Source organism: Cetorhinus maximus, chromosome 18, assembly GCF_964194155.1.
Source record: "Cetorhinus maximus chromosome 18, sCetMax3.hap1.1, whole genome shotgun sequence".
NCBI classification, from domain to species: Eukaryota; Metazoa; Chordata; class Chondrichthyes; order Lamniformes; family Cetorhinidae; genus Cetorhinus; species Cetorhinus maximus.
The window spans coordinates 73132805-73155016 of record NC_135896.1 but is presented as its reverse complement, the minus strand read 5'-3'; the positions used below and the strand labels follow the sequence as shown (position 1 = coordinate 73155016).

General features: G+C 42.6%; 1 protein-coding gene across 2 annotated transcripts in view; it reads right to left on the bottom strand.

Moving 5' to 3' along the window:
* The window catches only part of stard9 (StAR-related lipid transfer (START) domain containing 9), a 374404-nt gene that overhangs the window by 43498 nt on the left and 308694 nt on the right, over positions 1-22212 (bottom strand). For both annotated transcript variants that reach the window (XM_078562913.1, XM_078562914.1), the window contains exons 24-25: positions 5368-16926; positions 609-812 (exon numbers count right to left, since the gene is read on the bottom strand). In XM_078562913.1, the coding sequence (XP_078419039.1) occupies positions 609-812; positions 5368-16926 (11763 nt within the window). The remainder of the gene's footprint in view (positions 1-608; positions 813-5367; positions 16927-22212) is intronic.

The following is a 22212-nucleotide window of genomic DNA, read 5'->3' as shown; positions in this document are numbered from 1 at the left end:
TTCCTCATGTTGCCTCTGGTTCTTTTGCCAATCACCTTAAATCTGTACCTTCTGGTTATCAATCCTTCAGCCATTGAAAATGTTTCCTCCTTACTTTCATGATTTTTGACATCTCTATTAAATTCCCTCTTAGCCTTCGCTCCTCTAAGGAGAACAACCCAGCTTCTCCGGTCTGTCCCTGCAACTGCAATCCATCATCCCTGGGACCATTTTCGTAAATCTTTTCGGCACCCTTTCCAAGGCCTTGACGTCCTTACTAAAATGTGGCATGCAGAATTGGAGACTATACTCTGGTTGAGGCAAAACCAGTGCTTTATAAAAGTTGAGCATAACTTCCTTGCTTTTGTACTCTCTGCCTCTGTTCACAAAGCCTGGGATCCTACCTGCTTTATTAACTGCTTTGTTAGCCTATCCTTTTGTGACCTCTGGACATCCTAAACTGTTCTAAATGTAAGAAGTGTAACATGATTCAAATAAACAGACAAATGAAAGATTGAATGCTTCTGGAACACTCACTCAATATAAATATTTTTCTCCACAGTGGTGCTGATGCTCCACTTGTCTAACAATTCCTTGCTGAAATTTTCCTTATATAATTGAGGACTTACCTTGTGTTTTCCACAACATCCTGGCGTAACCGCTGCAGGTAGTTCCTCCATTTGCTTGGGAGGTCTTGTTCATGATGGGATGTGGTCGGATTCTTTTGGCAGCGTAAAGTTATATGTTTCTGTGGGCTCAGGCTACGAGTCCTTCTGAATTTCTGTAGTTTTTCAACTCTCTCCTTTCTCAAGGCCTCTATGGTTTTCATGTGTCTTTTGTAATGTTTATAAGAAATACAGAAAATCAGTGTGCAGATTTTTTTGATATAGTTTAATAAACTTTAGCGACGATCAAGTGACTAACATAGCTGCAGACTGCATCACATTCGGTCCTTCAGCAGAGTTAATTTGAGTGCACTATCAAAATGCATAAATATTAGTTACCACAACATTTACTAAAATGGATGACATCTTTGGCCTTGAATGTCGCTTCTGCTCAGACAACTTCTAATCAATCAGAGGGTTATCCCTTTGGTCTCCATCATGATACCCAATCTCTTTGTTACTATAGCAATGTGCAGTTATTACGGATTAGTGGGGTTGCCATGGTTACAATAAAAGGTACAATTTAAAAAAAATCCAATTCGACATTAAGAAATGAGTTTGCTTCATGGCGGCAGATATTTCAATCAATGGCTGCTGGTTCTTTCCTAAGGTGACAATGCTGATAATATGGAGTACAGAAGAATAAGAGGTAAATCTACCTGATGTGTTCAAGATGATTAAAGGAGTTGATAGGATAGATAGAAGAAACTATTTCTCTGGTGGGGAAGTCTGGAAAAAAGGGGGCATAAACTTAAAGTTAGATCTTGTCCATTCAGGAATGATGTCAGGGAACACTTTATCACGCAAAGGGTAGAAGAAATCTAGAACACTCTCCCCAAAATACTGGGGAGACTCGGGGGTGGGACGGGGTCAATGGAAAGTTTCAGAACTGAGATTGGTGGGTTTTTTTAGTGTTGAGAATTATGGAACCCAAAGCTGGTGGATGGAGTTAAGATACATATTCAGTCATGACCTAATTAAATAGCAAAACAGGCTTGAGGGGTTGAATGGCCTCCTGTTATCATTTTCATATACAGTTAAAAGCTAACAGCAGTTTAAAGCAGCAAATACTAACATAACAAGACTACAATAGCATAAAGTAATTAGAAAGAATAAGTTTACAAGATGGGAATGAATTTTAAGAGCTTGTTAGCTACAGTTTTTTAAAGTGCACTCAGCTATGTTGTTTGAGCCAACATGTTTTCAGTTTCCTTACAATTAATTAGTGGTAAAAGGTCTGGGTCATATTCCTGATCATTTATACAAGGCTCAAAAGCAATAAAATAAATTAATTTTGGTGCACAAGCTATGACAACTTGTTGCTTACACACAATGGCCAGGATATTGAGGTCGGCAAGCGGGTGGGGGGGGCCCGCTCACCGATGCGTAAAATGACGCTGGATGACGTTGGGCGGAACTCCTTACATCACTCATCATTTCAATTTTCAGGTTGGCGGGGGCGCAGCCGAATCAGTTGTCTGCCCGCCGACCTGTCAACGGCCTATTGAGGCCATTTAAAAATTAATTCAAGTAGTTAATGGACCTGCCCGTCCAACCTTTGGGTTGGCGGGCAGGCCGGGAGCCCTGGCGGGCTTCAGAAAAAGCATGAAACTTCATACACGGGCGGGATGAGGTTTCATGAGGGTTATTAAAAATTGAATAAAAGTTTGAATAAAAGTGATGGACACGTCCCAACTCATGTGACAGTGGCACATGAGGGGACATGTCAGGGAAATTTTATTTTTGTCCATTGACCATTTTTAAATTTTGCGCCGATCTCCCCGAGGCAGCACTTAGCCTCAGGGAAACAAGTGCGCTCTTTCATGCGCATGCACGAAAGAGCGCACTCCTGGCTTAGGGAATCTGCCCCCACCCGCACAGGGACCGCATAGCCTTACCTGGCCCCCCAGTTGGGGGCGCCGATTGGAGGCGCGCCTGCACACGCCCGCTCCTGCACAATGGGGGGAAAATTCTTCCCCATATTTATATGTACAGTCCTAAGAATGAACGAAATAGCTGGATCTCTCGTGTATGGCTCACAAGCACTGTGGGATTTACAGCATAACTGGGATTTTTAGTTGTTAACCTGACATGTCCCTTGCTTTTATTGATTCACAGGATGTGGGAGCCGCTGGCTAGACCAGCATTTATTGCCCATTTGTAATTGCCCTTGATAAGGTGGTGGCAAGCCACCGTCTTGAACCACTGTAGTCCACCCACATTGTTGTTAGGAAGGATTTTGACCTAGTGACAGTGAAGGAATGGTGATATAGTTCCAAGTCAGGATGGTGAGTGGCTTGGAGGGGAACTTGCAGGTAGTGGTATGTACCTGCTGCCCTCGTCTTCTAGGTGGTAGAGGTTGCGGGTTTGGAAGATGCTGTCAAAGGAGCCTTCGTGAGTTGCTGCAGTGCATCTTGTAGATGATACACACTGCTGCTACTGTTCATTGATGATGGAGTAAATGTTGAAGGTGGTGGTTGGGGGGGGGCGGGGACGGACGGTCAAGTGGGCTGCTTTATCCTGGACGGTGTCCAGCTTCTTGAGTGTTGTTGGAGCTGCACTCATCCAGGCAAGTGGAGAGTTTTCCATCACACTCCTGACTTGTGCCTTGTAGATGGTGGACAAGCTTTGGGGAATCAGGAGGTAAGTTACTCACTGCAGAATTCCCAGCTTCTGACCTGTTCTTGTAGCCACAGTATTTTTATGGCTGGTCCAATTCCATTTCTGGTAAATGGTAACCACCAGGATGTTGATAGTGGAGGATTCAGCAATGGTAATGCTATTGAATGTCAAGGGGAGATGGTTAGATTCTCTCTTGTTGGAGGTCGTTGCCTGGCATGAATGTTACTTTGCCACATTATCAGCCCAAGCTCAAATGCTATCCAGGGCTTGCTGCATATGAACTTAGAGCCATAGAGTCATTTAGGGCGCTGAAGGAGGCCACCCAGCCCATCAAGTCCATGCCAGCTCTCCACAGAGCAATCCAGGCAGTCCCACTCCTCCATTCGATCCCCATAGCCCTGCAAGTTTATTTTCAAGTGCACATCCAATTTCCTTTTGAAATTACTGACTGTTCCCGCTGCCATCAACTCCATGCGAGTTCCAGTTTATTATCACTCGCAACACGGACTGCTTTGGTATCTGAGAAGTCGTGAACGGTGCCGAACATTGTGCAATCATCAGCACACAGCCCCATTCCTGACCTTATGATGGAGGGTAGGTCATTGATGAAGGAATTGAAGATGGTTGGGCCTTGGACACTACCCCAAGGAGCTCCTGCAGTGATGTCCTGATTTCCACTGACTTCAATTTTGCTAGGAATCCTTGATGCCACACTTGGTCAAATGCTGCCTTGATGTCAAGGGCAGTCACTCTCATTTCACCTTGAGTTCAGCTCTTATACCCATGTTTGGACCAAGGCTGTAATGAGGTCAGGAGCTAAGTGGCCCTGGCTGAGCCCAAACTGAGCATCAGTGAGCAGATTATTGCTTAGTAAGTGCCGCTTGATAGCACTGTCAACAATACCTCCCATCACTTTATTGATGATTGAAAGTAGAACTGATTGGCTGGGTGGCCGGGGGGGCGGTATTGGGCTGGGTAGGATTTGCCATGCTTTTTGTGGACAGGACATACCTGGGCAACTTTCCACATTGCCAGGTAGATGCCAGTGTTGTAGCTGTACTGGAACAGCTTGGCTAGGGGCGCGGCTCGTTCTGGAGTCTTCAGAATTATTTAAGGCACTGTTCAGCTACTCTTTGGACAGAAAAGGTCTAAATAGGGCCTGAAGTCAATTCAAGCTTTCTCTAGGTTGGTAGTTTCTTGGCTCCACTCCTGTTAACTCAGCAACTTTTCTAAATAATGCAAAGTTAGAAAGCAGCAGGAAAACCTGGTTCTCTAGTGAACTTCTTGTGTTTATATACAAAACATGATATATGGAGTGTTGCACTCTTAACTTTCACAAAAATATATATATGTGTGGCACATTGGATTATCACATTGAAAATATCTTTTTATCCTAGCACAACACAACAGTCATGACATATTTTACTCAATGACTTGTTATACAGGATACATTGAAAGAGTGGTGGAAGTAGATTCAATAGTAGCTTTGAAAAGTGAATTGGGTTAAATATACCTAAAAAAGAAAAATTGTGGGGAAAAATTGGATAGCTCTTTTAGATCTTTCAGCGCTGGCACAGACACAATAGGCTGAATGGCCTCCTTCTATGCTGTGTGATTCTATGATCTTCTGATTGGAAATTTCAGGTGGTATGTCAAGTATCAGAGTTAGATGAGCAGAGCAGAAGTAGTTGCTTTGTGACTCCCAGTGTAGTCATTCCCCATCAGTGGTTACATAGTGATGCACAAGTAGAGAAAATGCTTCCCCAGTCGGGAGGGAATTGTACAAGGATTATAACTTATACCACTTCCTTTGTAGCTTCCTGACAGGAGACATAGAGCAAGTCATCAGGGTCAAGGATGGTGAAAACAAAAATGTGAAGGAGAAAATTATTTGAAGCTGTAAGATAAACAATTTATGAATGGCAAAGATCATTAGCCTTTGTGGCAAAAATAGGCAGCAACCTACAGTGGGCGATTACTTTGGATGAACAGGTTCCAGGTGATAATGAACTAGGCTTTCATGTCACATCATGGTGTTTTCAGCTAGTTAATATGCAACCAGGCAGCAAACGTTAAGTGGGTGACAATTTCTTACATTTACCTGTCATAAAGCTGCTGCCTTATAGGAACATTTAAGTCATCCGCTGCTCCACCTTGAAGTATTCTTAACAAAGCATCTGTTTCCCCCAGGCCATAATTCAGCTTTGCTTCGGTGAGTTCCACAGTCAGTTGGTGTTGGTTAAAGTCCAGGTAAATTCCTGACATGATCTGAGCGCGCTCTTGGCGCAAGCTTTCAATTTCCTTCTGCCTTTCATCCTGAACCTCTGATTTGAAGCCCACCATTTCTGTAACTCTGTCTCTAGTTTGCTTTTGCTCTGCCTGTCTGTGTGAACTGCTGGTTGTGCTAATACAATTTGTTGTTGACAGAGGACTATAGTGTACCCCAGACCAGTTGCAGAACTTGTTGTGCAAAGGTAAGTCTTCTGGGCCTCTGCAGTTCTCTGTCCTCAAATTGGACATTTGTGGCCTGTTGCAGCCAGGTGTGGAGGGGTTCTCATTCAGAAGCACTTCTGTGTTGCATCCACTTGAAACTAAGGATTGGGCGTCTTCAGCGGCAAATTCGATAGTGTCTTCACTCATTATGGATGCCCCTGACATAGAATTACAATCATTCATGGAATCATCTTGGTGTGGAGTTTGATCCTGTGACATTCTGCCATTTTGTTCATGGGGGTCTATCCTATTTTCAGAAAGAGGGCTGTGCTGCATGGAAGACATACTGGAAGATCTATGAAAGATCCTTCTAGATAGCCTCGTGGTACCATCATTGATTTTACTAAGAGTGGGAGGAAGGGAAGCCAGTGGAGAATTATGAAATGTTGCTGGAAAGGCAGAATAATTTGCCTGTTTTCTTCCATCACTGTTTGAGGTAGAGAGCATCTGAATGTTTTGAAGAATCAATTGTGGCTTACTTTCCTTGGACTGTGTTGAGTTACAAAGTGGTACTTGTTTAACAACATGACCTAATCTCATCACATTTTTTTCATGCTGCCAATTGTGATGTTCATTGCAAGCCTTTGCTGCTTCTGGCCTCACAGATGATCGAATTGAATTGGATTGAACTCCATCCTGTGGATCTGCTTCGCTGTCTAGTTTAGCTGAGCATGACAAATCACACGGTGTAAATTTACTTTGCTCATGCAACAGAACCAATGGTACACCATTTATTTCCATCTTCTGCTCACCTTCTGACTCCATTTGTATGGAATTAATCTTTTGTTGCTGTTTCTCATTAAAACCATACCAAGAAGCAGGCTTTTGCTTTCTTTGCCAATATACAGAACGTTCGCGTGGCTCTCCACCTTGAAGGTACAGAAAAGACTTGCTACGGGACCTCTGGTTTCCTGACCCAGCTTCGAATGTTCGAATAGGGGATGATGCTCGGTCCACCAGGACAGATGACTTTATATCAGCTGAAGTAGGTTCTTGTCCAGCTTGGAGACCTTGTGCAAAGCTATTCATTTCTCTATCTTCGGAGAGACTGGGATAATTAGTTTCCATCTTTGAAAATTCTGACGCACTTTTCAAAGAGCTGATACTTGTACCTTGTGTGAGGTCACAGTCTATTGATGTCTGTGATGATGCTGCGACTGGTGAAATGCCTGCACTGAATGAAGAAAGTTGTGAAGAGTTTGCTACCAATTTCTGAGCATCTAGTGAGGCAGGGGTTGACGTCCTGACGGATAAATTTCCACCTTCCGTGAAAGGAGGAGAACAAAGCGATTGTCTCAAAATAGCATGATGAATATCGAGATCTGACACAGCATTGTTCTGTTGTCGTTCCTGCAGTGTTAATGTCACATTAGTGTGTTCTTGAGACACATTAACATCTGAACCAATCACTTTTACAATGACATTAAACTCTGAATGTCTCTGCGTTTCCTTTCTTGGATTTTCCTGGCTATCTTTGTTGATATTATTAGACAGTATTTCTGTCTGAATGGCTACATCCACTGCTGTCTGGGTGCAACTGTCTGCTGTTCTGGTTGTTCCTGATGTACCACTGTTTTGATTAGATGGCGAAGTGGTTTCATTTGAATGGTCTGCATTTGGATGGATATTACCCAATAGCTCTGTGGTGCTATGAAGAAGCTGTGAAAGATGGGCAGAAAGGTTCTGAAGATTTGACCAGGGACCTTGTTGCGTGGGTGTCTGCATTGGCGTTTGGGTGTAGCTTCTCTGGTATTTCCACAGTTTTTGGTGTTTCACTTCACCTGATGTTTGTGTTTCTTGGTTGCAGGTCAATTTCAAAGACCCATTAGAGGATGACTTTACCGAAGACTCTATCGGATAAGGAAGCACAATCTCCTCAACTTGTGATCTAGCGTTTTCAAATTCAGAATTAGAACTTGGAGATTGTGACGATCGGAAGAATGAAGCAGCCATGGGTGGGTCACATGACCTTTGATAGGTATCCCCATCAAGGTCACCAGGGTCAGGGTATGCAGCTTCAAAAGTCTCCCCTTGGAAGTCACTTATATCACTTAGCGTGTCAGATATTGCTCTTGTATTGACAAAACAACTTAAATGTGAATTAAAGGGGGAATTTTGAACATTCAATCCATTATCAACACTGGAACATCTCATAACACTACCAGGATGACTTAGTTTTGATTGGACATTGCACACATTGCTTGCACTTCCAAAAGCACACTGCTTCCAATTGGCTCTGCTCAATTCATTGCTTTCCTGCTGATGGGTGAATGGATTAATATCACTGGAAGCAAAATGCATTCGTTCTTTCTTTTTATGGGAGTTCAATTCTACTTCAGCAAACTGCTGGTCTTTGAGTTTTCCTTCAGTAAAGTTTCTTGGATGAAGTTCATCAAATGTCGTTGAGATGCAACAATCATCACTTTGCTGTTTGACTGACTGATTAATCTGTCCTCGATTATAAGGTAAAGTGACCCTGGAATGGGCTACTGCATAACTAGTAGAAATGTGTGAATCAGTATTGACTGAAACCCTCTCTCTTGCAAGTTCAGACTCAAGATTTAGTTTCTGTCCACGTTTTCTATCCATGTCTATTTCTGCACATGCTTCCATTTGGTATACAACCTGTTCTCCATATGGTGATGCTGGAACATCACTTGGGTTTAATGTATCCAAAGGTTTGGTGATCAGCGCTGCAGCAGGAATGTGCCCACTGGAACCTTGCAACAAGAGGTCAACATTAGGTGAAGACAAATGGACAACTGGTGCTGATTGTTTCTGTTTCAGTAATGGTACCCTCACTTCTTCTTGGTGACTTTCTAGTTTAGTCCTAGTTGTACTCATTGACTCTTGGCATTTACAAACATATGACTGCAACCTGTTGATATCCCTCCCACACTGTCTGGTTCGAAGCTCTTTAAGTGAAAGGAATTCAATGTCAATTTCTTCACCTGAGCTCGATGAGTCCTTTGTTTTGTCTGCACTCGGCTTAGGTTTCATTCTTTTAAGCCTTTGTGATTTCTTCTTTAGAGCACTAGTTGTATTTGTGCTAGATCTTGCATCTGAACCATACAAAAATTCTGAATTGGAAGAACCAAGTCCTTCAGTATCCACCTCATTGACTTGGGTTACCGAAAAGTATGCAGAACAACTACTGTTACAAGAATCTGAAAGTACCACGAGATCTGTGGTATGGCAAGCGCCATCCATTTCTGTGTATTTACTGCTTTCATGTGATTGAGAACCTAATTCTTTAATCTGTTTGCACTGTTGGACTGAAACCTCATTCTGTTCATAAATGTCAGAACTCAGATCGCTGCCATGTGGCAGATCATCACTTTCTTGAGAGGAAAATTTGTTGTATGTTTCAGCAGTTTCAGCTGGAGCACAAGTATTGTACAGATCCTTTATTTGCAATTTGGATTCGATTCTAAGATTATGTCCAGGAGTCAACTGATTCTGAGTCTGTTGTAAATGTGCTACTGGCTGTTCTTGTACATGGGTCTGATGGACAGGGGTGCACAACTTTATAAGTCTGTCACTGTGGTGCATTTCTGATTTACATTCTGACGTAGCAGTCTCAACTGCTTTCTGAATCCTGGTTTGGACACTGGCCTTGTTACTGCACTCAAGTACGTATTGAGGTATGAAGTCAACTTCAGTGGGGCACTTGGACTTCCTTTCCTCCTTTACATTAGCTAAGACTTCATGATTTTTATTGCAGAGATCCACTGATAGTGTGCTTCCATTGCGAAACAGTTCTTGCTTAAAAGCACTCAGTTCATTTTTCAGCAGTAACTGTGCTTCTTCATACCTTTCACTACCACTTACCTCCTTCCTCGTTGACTCAGGTATATCTTTATCATTGTGGTTTTTAGCACACCCAACTGTTTCAGAAGTCATCTTATTGTCAGCTGTAATGGGTTTTTCTCTATGTTTTAAAGGTTGTTTTGATGTTGTTACATGCAAGTTTGAAGAATTCGCAGTTAGCTCTGAAATACCCATTCCAACAAGATCTCCGTCAACCAAACTCACAGAAGAATCTTCCCTTCCCCTTCTGCAACACAAGGCAGCTTGTTTCTGGTGGCCAAATGATTCAATGAAGCATTGTGGTTTGAATGTATTTACACAGTCAGCATTTGAGAAATGAATATCATGGCGCTTAATTCCTGCCTTTAACAGATAAGATGGTGACAATGCAGTGATGCTTGAAGATTGCTCATGAACAGATTGCTGGAGCCCTTGAATGTGGGCCTGGTCCTGATCCCTTCTTGCTGCAGGGTGCTTCTTTAACAGCTCAGAACCCAACATGTTTTCCAAGTAGCTTGACCCAGTTGATCTAGGCATGACAACATGCTTTGCATCACCCCCTAGTGTCTGAGTTTCAATTGTTTTTTCTTTGTGGAGATGCAATTTCTGTTCAGTTTGGACCTCTTTTTCTTCTTGTTTCGCTGGGACAGATTTGGATGACGTGCACCTGCTTGTACATGATTCTTCATACTGATGGGCAAATGGCCTTGCCGGCAATACTTCAGATTTCCCATGTACCACCTGACTTCCATCCAACTGGGAAATATCTTGCAGAGAACTTTTAATAACTTCAGTTTGGCTTTCAACATTTAAGCCAGAGGCTGGAAAACATATATTGTATGTATTTTGATCGTGTAAAAACAAGAGTGATTGATGGCTTTTAAAAACATTGTGCTTTTGAGGTAAAGTCATGGTATCTACAGAACCTAAATTTGCCATAATTAGATCTGAATAAACAATATTTTCAGAAGTTTTCTGCTTTTGATTAGCGACTGCCCCATCACTAGCTTTCATCAAATGGTGGTCAGCAAGCCTGGTCTGGTCTGAATGTACTAATGCTTCTGCTGCCTGTGGGTCAGCCTGAAAATCGCTCACATTAGAAATAGCTGTTGCGTCAAGTTGGTACCACATTACGTGTCTACCTACCACCTCCTTTAAAACTATATCCTGACTTGGCAATGTCCCTGCTGCTGAACATTCTTGCTTCTTGCAGATGGAACTGTTAATTTGGCAGTCGCCTGCACTGGCTTTTTCTTCATCAATTTCCTGAAGATTGTCTTTAAAGAGACAGGACTGAAGTGACACCACACCGTCACTTGTGCTTTGCCTTTCAATTATATTCCTCCTTGATTGTGAGCTACCTGTGTCTTGGATGGTTCCTGCTGGCTTTGAAATTGACACTGTCTCTTCATATGACACACTTTGGTCATTGGTTTGCAGTAGAGGAGTGTCCTTTGAACACGTAACTGTGTCAGTAATAGCTCTGCTTTCAGCCAACTGTTGCTGTGCAATATTTTCACAAGACAATTTGTGGTTCAGTCTCCTCCTCAAATGAAAATTCTCATCTGTTGCAGAACCATTACTGGAGATCAAATTACTTTCCACAGAATCAGCCATTAAGTTGTTCTTCAGAAGACCTGGCAATATTTTCAAATCCATGGTTGCACGATTCTCTAATCTTCTTGCTTGTGTACATTCCTGACTTGTCCGCAGTTGCTGACTGTTTAATGAATGTCTACCCACATCACACAGTGTAGCTATCAAACAGCTTTCATGACCATCATGAACCATTTCAAACATCTTTGTCTTTTGAAGTGCCTCACTGTCTGAGTTTTCTATCACAGACAACATTTTCTCTTGCAATACCTTTTGTTCTTCATTTCTAGAGGTATTCATACAACTCACTGCTGATTTTATAAATTTAGAAATCTTTGGACAGTACTGCTTATTTATCTCACTCTCAACTTCATCTCCTATCGCCACAGTAGTGACATCTCTCTGTAGCATATCAAATACTTGTCTAACTTCACTTTCATGTGCCATAAATGTAGAACTATGAAAGCTGTCTGTTCCCTGATCATTAAAAGTGCAGGTTCTACTTCTACTAACTGTATGAGGATTTTTGATGGAGTCTCGATGTTCAGTTTCAGCTCTGCTGAAGCTTAGCATTTTTTCTTCACACATATCCTTTCTGATTGGAGATTCTTTTGAATTTGTACCCGTTACTTTAATATTTTTAGTATCTTCAACAGATCTTGGAGACAACTGGGATCTGTTGTTAGTGCCCAAGTGTGGTATCGATCCTTCCACTAGCTCACAGGTAGCCATTTTGGTTTCTTGACTGTCATTATAACTTAAGAGAGGTCTTCCATTTTGTTCAGCTCTATTTCTGGTTTCCACTGAGTTTTTACTATTAGCTAAACCCTTGACATTTTCATAATTTTTAGTCATTGTATTTTCAGTGATCATATTGGTAACACCTTTAGGTACACATGCAGGTTCAGTGATCTCCTTTAGATCTGGAGTACAGTCAACCATCATGGGCGGTGATTGATTACCTACAGCTTCTGTTACATAATTTATATCAGGGATATACCTATCATTAGTTCTGCCCTCAAATTCAACAATTAGGTTATTGTCTTGAATTAACTCTTCGTCATTTCCTTCCTGGTTAGATTCAATACACAATCTGCACCTTTCCTGAATGATATCTGTCAGCATTTCATTCCTCTCAGTTGGATATGTTAAGAAATCAGTTCCCACTTGAAGTTCACAATCATACTTTGACTGTGTTTGGTTTAAGACTGTTTCAGTGCTGTGCTCTGTTTCTAGATGGTTCTTGTTTTCCATCACAATACTCTGAGCCACCATAAAGGTCTCTTGCTTGGCTTGTCCTGCTGCATTTCTTGTATGACTAGCATCATAAGAAGCATTGATCTTGCTCTGACATGCCACACTTGATGTGTCTGCTATGCTACATGCTTCTGTGCAAGTCCAATCACATAACTGAGATCTCTCCCGAGCTGCTCCACCAACCGCATCTTCATTTTCTGTAAAATATTTTCTTGCTCCAGTTTGTTCTAAGCAATATTTAGAAGATCTGAAGCCCCCAGGCATCCTGTCTCCTTTCACTTCTGTCGCCTTTTGAAATGCTCTTGTTTCACCACTGTCATTCTCATTCAATTTTACAAAGCCCTCATTATGAAAGAATATTACTTCGTTGGATTTGTTTCTACTTTTAGGTGCACAGGTGGTTCTGATTTTCTGTAAAATAGGAAGTGCACAGACTTCGGAGTTATCTGCTATGTTGACACTGGCGGCCCTGATATTGCCACCCGTTTCTGCTACACTGGATCTTCTGGTTATCAGAGACATAGCTTGAAAATAATTGTCAGTTGTTCTAAAATTGTTGCCAACTTTCTCTGCTGTATCACTCACAACACTGTTTTCCTTTAACTTGCTCTGTCCTTGATAGTTACATGCTGCTCCATCTCTTAGAATTAACTTTGTGCAAACAATTCTCTCCTGATCTTCAACACCCCTGTTGAGCAATTCTTCTTCTGCATGGCCAGTTCCTTGAACAACTTGTTTGAAAGTTCCTGCAGAACTAATCTGCTTTTCAACAGTGACTTCATATTCTTTAGATCCCTCCAAAAATCCAGTGCCTGTCATTGTTCCTGAATCTTCAGTCATATCTGCTGGCAAGTTGTGGTCAAAATAAGATAGGTCTCCTTGAACTGCATTATTTACCATCATATTACTTTTGCCAAGTTTTGCTGCACTAACATTGCCAACACCAATTTCTTCATAATCCAATAATAAATGGTCACTTATAATTCTTTCTTCTCTTATACTGTTTGCTTCAATACATTGGGCTGTTAATAAGTCAATGGCTACATCTGTTTCTTTATAGTCGTGGGTAGATTGGTTAACTTTAGTTTTCAAACCATTCTTATTTATCTGTGGATTTTCTGTTTCTAGTTGGCATGTCATTGTATCCATCATAGGGATTCTTTCTATGTTGGGATTGCGTGATATTTCTGATCCTTCTTCAACAAGCCTGTTAATATCTTGAGGCTTTTTGATAAAAAGCTGTGGCAGGTGACCCCTTGAAGTAGATTCAGCAGGAAAGTTGAGTTTATTTGGAAGTATACTGTAGGCTTTATTCAATTTTGCTGCAATATTGTAATCGCGATTAAATCCATCCCAAAACCCGCTTTCAATGGCATTTTTTTTAGGTTTCTCACTAATAGGGTTGGGAGCACTTTGCCCAGAAGCAGGTAAATTTAATACAGTGATTTCTTCCGCAAGTACATTGTTATTATGCTGCTGATCTTGTGAGTTACCATTAAGTGGGATGCTTTTATAGTTCAAGCATTTTTCAACATCAGGATTGTATGAAATTTTGCTCATCTCTTTCTCATTACTTTTGCCTTTTGATGCACATACTTTTTTTTTGTTAGACACAGTGCCGCTCGCAATGTTTTGTTCCTGTGAAAAGGAACCTTCAATTATCACCTGGAAATCTTCAGAACAAATCATACTATTCACCATGTGTAAATGCTCATCATCGAGAGTCTTGAGCTCACTGACCTTGGTTTCAGAATCCACTGGGTTGGTTGCAGACTGTAACAGAGTTTCTGTTGAAGTATACCTGCTGTCATTCCTAAACAGATCCAAGTGGTTCTTTTCTTTCTGTAGGTCAACATTTATTGCTGAACTGGGTATCAGATCCCAACTGTCTTTTCCTTTGGTTACGGCACATCTTGTGTCTAGACTTCCCTGCATTACAATGGGTTTTACAGTTTGTCTGCTTCTATCATGTACTAAAGATGATTGTTCTGTTTGACTATTTCCATCCTTCATTAAAGTTGAGTGAACAATACTTGGATCCATATCTTGCACTGTACTAAGTTCCAAAAAGGGTTTGCTCTCGTTCTGGATTAATGAGGGTGCCAGAATCATGCTCTCAATAAGCAAGTTATTGTCTACTGGGTCATTCTTTTCCACATATACACAACCTTCCACCACCGCCTTGGGTTCCACTACCTGTTTCAATGGTCTAGCAGCTAGTCTGTAAAGACTACTGGAATTACAAACAGCTGCAGGGCAAGAAGAATCGGAGAAGGTTTGGGATTCTGTCTTATCATAAGATTGACTATGGCAAAATAATTCTTCTGATTGTAGAATAAGTTGTTCGGTGCCAAAAATGGTTATCTTCTCCAAGCTGGACGAGGAATTGCACTTGGTTGTATTCACTCTTGAAGCACTGCCACGGACATCATATCTTCTGTGATACTCGTCATCACTCAGCAGACTGCACTGAGACCATGTGCAGGTTCTCTCTGTTTCTGTATTCTCTTGTCGTTTTCTCTGTGTTACCTCCATTTCAAAATCATCATTCTGTATGGAAACAACTGTATCTGTACCAGATGTCGAAAGTTTCAAATAAGTGTTGGGCATAGAAGACTCTACAAGTTCTTTAGATTCCATTAATGAACGAGATTGCTGTGCAGAAAGTACACTATCTGGTACAATAGATATTCCTATTGGTGTCTTCATTGCAGGTACATGTATAGTTTCTATTTCTGAACTGTCAAGCATTTCAGTAACACGAGGCATGGTATGATCAGTGCAACTTGGTTCTTGCATAGTTACTCCATAAGTTCTAGGTGTACAGATGAGAAGTTCCTTTATTTGGGCTGAATCCTTTTCTCGATCTAATGTGCCATCTTTGTTCTCAGTGCATGGTGTGTTCTCTTTGAGTGTAACAAATGCAGGTGTATCATGAAAATTATGGGTTGCATTATGATGCTGCATCTTGTGTGGTGGATCAAAATTAAACATAGAGTGGACCCAAATATGGTCTGCTCCTTCAGTTAGTTCAGGCCCCACATCCCTACACATATCATTTTGCCCTAATGAGATTGCCAGAACAGGAGTACCACTAGGTGAATCTACCTTCAAATTACTCCTGTTACTAGACTCACATGATGACCAAGCATCTGTCATGATCAGAGAATCCATATCATTTTCATTAGGCTCCAGAGTTTCCAACTGTATACTTTTTTCCATGTCCATAGCCCTCAACTCTGTGTTACTGCTAAAATAGAAATGCTGTCTTTCACTACTCTCTTTTTTATCCTTTAGTACTTCAGGTGGCTGGCAGGTTTCGTTTTCATCACCTTCAGACCAAGGTAGGTTCCAGTACACTTCAGCAGGCATTTCATCTGATGCTGTTGATTCAGCTGAATCCAATCTGAAAATGTCACCTGGCCATTCCACATCAGCTAAGCTGTCCAGAGAAATACTTCTTCCTCTATTTGCAAGTTTGTGCCTTGCTACCTTATTGTAAGAAAAGCAAACATGGGCATCGTGTTTACTAGCATTCAGTATGCCAGCTAGTTTTGGGTCCTTGTCCACTAGTGAATCCTGGGACATCTGACTGTCATCACTTTCGCTACAATCCTCATGCCATTTGCATCGCTGTCCCTCCAACTCTTCCTCCTGTAACTGCTCTGTTAAAGCGTTTGCATATGCAGAAGAGAGAGAGTCCACAGAATACAAACTTTCACCATCTGACATTCCCTCCCCTCCCAACCAGCCCCTTAGTGAATCACTAGCAACTGTGGTGTCAGCATTTAGTATTTTGTCACTGTGCCACTTCCTCGTCTTGCCAGGGTGAGGCACTGGTTCCCAAAGTACACTGAGATTGACCATTGAAGAAGCGCTCTTGATGGAAAGCTGGCCCTGGCTTGGGGAAGACGTTTGTGAGGCACTCTCCTTGCAGACCCTTTTGGCTCTGCTCAGTCGTCTATATGGTGGATTTTTACAAACCCTGGAAGGTGATAACTTATTGCCAGCATTCACGAACAAATATTTCCGTGTTAAATCCAGCCTCATGTCTTCATTAGTTAGTTTAAGTAGCTTATTTGTGTTAGTTTGGACATCCAATGAGCTTGCCATCAAATCAGATTCAAGTGTCCTAGTCTCGGAGAGCAAACAGCCTGAAGAATTTTTACTTTCAGGTACATTACTGACTAGTTGTTGGACTTCTGGCTGTAGGCTGCTTGTGCCATCCATTTTAGGTTGCTCTTTGCTAGGGAAATTACTGCCTTCAGTTGATTGTTTTAAGGTTTGGGTCTCTGAGACTTCCTCATGCTCTACAGCCTTTTGTTTCTTATGTAATTGGCCCCATGCAGGTGAAACGATCTCACTCCCTCGTTTTAAAGCTTGATTCTTTGTAATGGACAATCCCACTTGTTGCAGAGATCCCACTGAGCAAGACTTCTGTGCTGAATTGTGCTTTTTCATTGTTTGAGGTGAAGTAGCTGGGTTCTTTCTTTTTAGGAAATCACTGTAAAAAGCATGGAAAACATTAAATAATTACATCATTGGAAAGTCACACCTCAAAAAATTACATTTAATTTCTACATCATTTCTAATTACTTTTGCGATTCAGTCTGTTTATAGCTGCATTAATATTAATTTTTAATACTGGTTCTGAGACCCGAGTGCCTCAGAGCTGCCTCCTAGTATTTACATTGGTGACAGCAGTAGTTCAGTGTGCAGTGCTGTCGCCTTTGAGTCAGAAGGTTGTGGGTTCACATTCAAGTCCAGAGTACACATTTCAAGCTGACACTCCAGTGCAGTACTGAGAGAGTGCTGAGACTTTCATTTGAAAGTCCATCTGCCCTTCATGTGGACGTGGAAGATCCCACAGCACCATTTTGAAGAGCAGAGGAGTTTCCTCCAGTGTTCAGGCCAATATTTAGCCCTCAGCCAACACTTAAAAGAGATGAAATGCTCATTATCTCCTTGCAACTTGTGGGAACTGTTTGCTGTGTTTTTTATATTACAAGTGATTACACTTCAAAAATACTTCATTAGATGCGGAGCACTTTGAGATTTCCCAAGGTCGTGAAAAGTGCTATAAAAATGCAAACCTGTCATACATTGCTAAATCAGTTTCTCCAAACCTAACTTGTAAATCTAATTAGAAGCATCTTTATGGATTAGTGAGCTACAGAAAATGGATTCAAAAACATACAAAACGCTGTATAAAACATTGGTTGCATCCATACTTTAGGAAGGGTGTGAAGGCTTTAGAGAGGGTGCAGAAAAGATTCACGAGAATGGTTCCAGGGATGAGGAAATTCAATTAAGTAGATAAATTATAGAAGTTGGGACTGTTTTCCTTGGAGAAGAGAAGGTTGAAAGTAGATTTGATAGAGGTATTCAAAATCAAAGACATCTGGACAGAGCAGATAGGGAGAAATTGCTCCTATTAACGGAAGGATCGAGAACCAGAGGATACAGGTTTAAGGTAATTGGCAAAAGAAACAATGCAGCATGAGGAAAAACATTTTCACGCAGAGACTAGTTAGGACCTGGAATGCAATGCCCCAAAGTGCGGTGGAGGCAGATTCAACTGAAGCATTCAAGAGGGAGCTGGACAGTTGTATCAAACTACTATAAAGTCACAAAAAAGGAATGAAATCGGACAGGCCACCTGGCATTGACCTAGGCATCGGAAACGACAACGGCAATCTCAGCCCTGTCGACCCTGCAAAGTCCTCCTTACTAACATCTGGGGGCTAGTGCCAAAATTGGGAGAGTGTTACACAGATGAGTCAAGCAACAGCCTGACATAGTCATCCTCACAGAATCATACCTTACACATAATGTCCCAGACACTGTGTTTCACCATCACCATCCCTGGGTACGTCCTGTCTCACCAGCAGGACAGGCCCAGCAGTGGTGGCAGCACAGTGGTATATAGCCAGGAGGGAGTTGCCCTGGGAGTCCTCAACATCGACTCCAGACCCCATGAAGTCTCATGGCATCAAGTCAAGCATGGGCAAGGAAACCTCCTGCTGATTGCCATGTATTGCTCTCCCTCAGCTGATGAATCAGTGCTTCTCCATGTTGAATGCCACATGGAGGAAGCATTGATGGTGGCAAAGGCACAGAATGTACTCTGGGTGGGGGGCTACAATGTCCATCACCAAGAGTGGCTTGGTAGCACCACTACTAACCGAGCTGGCCGTCCTAAATGACATAGCTGCTTGACTGGGTCTGCGGCAGGTGGTGAGGGAACCACCAAGAGGGAAAAACATACTTGACCTCATCCTCACCAACCTGCCTGTCGCAGATGCATCTGTCAATGACAATATCGGTAGGAGTGACCACCACACACAGTCATTGTGGAGACGAAGTCCCGCCTTCACATTGAGGATACCTTCCATCGTGTTGTGTGGCACTACCACTGTGCTAGATAGGATACATTTTGAAGCGATCTAGCAACTCAAGACGGGGCATCCATGAGGCGCCGTGGGCCATCAGCAGCACCAGAATTGTATACATCTACAAACTGTAACCTCATAACCCAGCATATTCCTCACTCTACCATTACCATCAAGCCAGGGAATCAACTCTGGTTCAATGAAGAGTGCAGGAGGGCATGCCAAGATCAGCACCAAGCATACCTAAAAATGAGGTGTCAACCTGGTGAAGCTATAACACAGGACTACTTGCATGCCAAACAGCATAACCAGCAAGTGATAGACAAAGCTAAGCAATCCCACAACCAATGGATCAAATGGAAGTTCTGCAGTCCATTCACGACTGAATGTGGCAGGTGGTGGACAATTAACCAACTCACTAGAGGAGGAAGCCCCACAAATATCCCCATCCTCAATCATGGAGGAGCCAGCACATGACTGCAAAAGATAAGGCTGAAGCGTTTGCTACAATCTTCAGCCAGAATTGCCGAGTGGATGATCCATCTCAGACGCCTCCGGAGATTCCCAGCATCACAGATGCAAGTCTTCAGCCAATTCGATTCATTTCATGTGATATCAAGAAATGGCTGAAGGCACTGGATACTGCAAAGACTATGGGGCCTGACAATATTCTGGCAATAGTATTGAAGATTTGTGCTCCAGAGCTTGCCGCGCCACTAGCCAAGGTGTTCCAGTACAGCTACAACACTGGCATCTACCCGGCTATGTGGAAAATTGGCCAGGTATGTCCTGTACACAAAATGCAGGACAATTCAAACCCGGCCAATTACCGTCCCATCAGTCTACACTCCATCATCAGTAAAGCAATAGAAGGGGTCATCAACAGTGCAATCAAGCGGCACTTGCTCAGCAATAACCTGCTCACTGATGCCCAGTTTGTGCTCTGCCAGGGCCACTCAACTCATGAACTTATTACAGTCTTGGTTCAAACATGGACAAAAGAGCTGAACTCCCGAGGTGAGGTGAGAGTGACTGCCCTTGACATCAAGGCAGCATTTGACAGAATGTGGCATCAAGGAGCCCTAGCAAAACTGGAGTCAATGGGAATAAGGGAGAAAGCTCTCTGCTGGTTGGGGTTATAGCTAGCACAAAGGAAGATGGTTGTGGTTGTTGGAGGTCAGTTATCTCAGCTCCAGTACATCACTGCAGGAGTTCCTCAGAGTAATGTCCTCGTGCCAACCACCTTCAGCTGCTTCATCAATGACCTTCCTTCTATCATAAGGTCAGAAGTGGGGATGTTCGCTGATGTTTGCACGATGTTCAGCACTATTCGCGACTCTTCAGATACTGAAGCAGTCCATGTCAAAATGCAGCAAGACCTGGACAATATCCAGGCTTGGGCTGACATGTGCCAAGTAACATTCGCGCCACGCAAGTGTCAGGCAATGACCATCTCCAACAAGAGAAAATCCAATCATCGCCCCTTGGTGTTCAATGGCATTACCATCACTGAATCCCCCACTATCAATATCCTGGGCGTTACCATTGACCAGAAACTGAACTGGACTATCCATACAAATACTGTTGCTACACGAGCAGGTCAAAGGCCAGGAATCCTTTGGCGAGTCACTCACCTCCTGACTCCCCAAAGCCTGTCCACCATCTACAAGGCACAAGTCAGGAGTGTGATGGAATATTCCCCACTTGCCTGGATGAGTGCAGCTCCCACAACACTCAAGAAGCTTGACATCATCCAGGACAAAGCAGCCCACTTGATTGGCACCACATCCACAAACATTCACTCCCTCCACCACCGACGCACAGTAGCAGCAGTGTGTACCATCTACAAGATGCATTGCAGGAATTCACCAAGGCTTCTTTGACAGCACCTTCCAAACCCATGACCACAACCATCTAGAAGGGCAAGGGCAGCAGATAGATGGGAATACCACCACCTGGAAGTTCCCCTTCGAGTCACTCGCCATCCTGACTTGGAAATATATCGCCGTTCCTTCAGTGTCACTGGGTCAAAATCCTGAAACTCCCTTCCCAGCAGCACTGTGGATACCTGTACCACATGGACTGCAGCGATTCAAGAAGGCAGCTCACCACCACCTTCTCAAGGGCAATTAGGGATGGGCAATAAATGCTGGCCTCGCCAGTGAAGTCCACATCCAATGAATGAATAAAAAAAAGCTCTGTAGACCATATTTGGAGCACAGTGAGCAGTTCTGGGCGCCACATCTTTTGAAGGTTATATTGGCCTTTGAGGGAGCATTGTATAGCTTTACAAGAATGATACCTAGACTCCAAAGATTACATTATCAGGCAAGATTACATGAGCTAGGGTTGCATTTCCTGAAATTTAGAAGGTTGAGGGGTGATTTGAGTAATGCTTCCAAGGTATTAAGGGAACAGATAGGGTAGATAGAGAAGGACCATTTCCACTCATGGGGGAGTCTAGGGCTAGGGGTCATAGTCTACAAATTAGAGCCAGCTGTTTCAGAAGTGAAATTAGGAAGTACTTCTTCATGTAAAGGGTGGTAGAGATTTAGAACTCTCTTCAACAAAGGGTAGTCATGCTAGATCAATTGTTAATTTTAAATCTGAGATTGGTAGATTTGTGTTAACCAAAGGATATGGAGCAAAGTACAGGATATGGAGATAAGTCACAAATCAGGCATGAACTCACTGAATGGTGGAACAGGCTTGAGGAGCTAAATGGCCCATTCTTGTTCCTATTTCACCAGCCACCAGACATCATTCATCCAAGAGGAACCAATCAGCCAAATCACAGCTAGTAACAACCAGACACCAGAAGCCACCAAAAAGAGGAGCCTATATAGACATGCTGTACTTAGATTTCCAGAAGGCATTTGATAAGGTGCCACATCAAAGGTTATTGCAGAAAATATAAGCTCATGGTGTAGGGGGTAACACATTAGCATGGATAGAACATTGGCTGGCTGGTAGGAAAGAGAGACTATGTGTAAATGGGTCTTTGCCTTAATGGCAGGATGTGATGAGTGGAGTCTCGCAGGGGTCTGTGCTGGGCCCTCAACTTTTTACAATTTACATCAATGACTTAGATGAGGGGAGTGAAGGAGTGGTAACTAAATTTACAGGTGATGTGTAGGAAAGCACGTTGTGAAGAAGACATAAGGAGTTTGCAGAGGGATATAGATAGGTTGAGTGAGTGGGCAAAAATCTGGCAGATGGAGTATAATGTGGGAAAATGTGAAGTTGTTCACTTTGGCAGGAAGAATAAAAGAACAGAATATTACTTAAATGGAGAACGACTGCAGAATTCTGAGGTGCAGAGGGATGAGTCACAAAAGTTAGTATGCAGGTACAACACGTAATCAAGAAGGCTAATGGAATACTATCCTTCATTACGT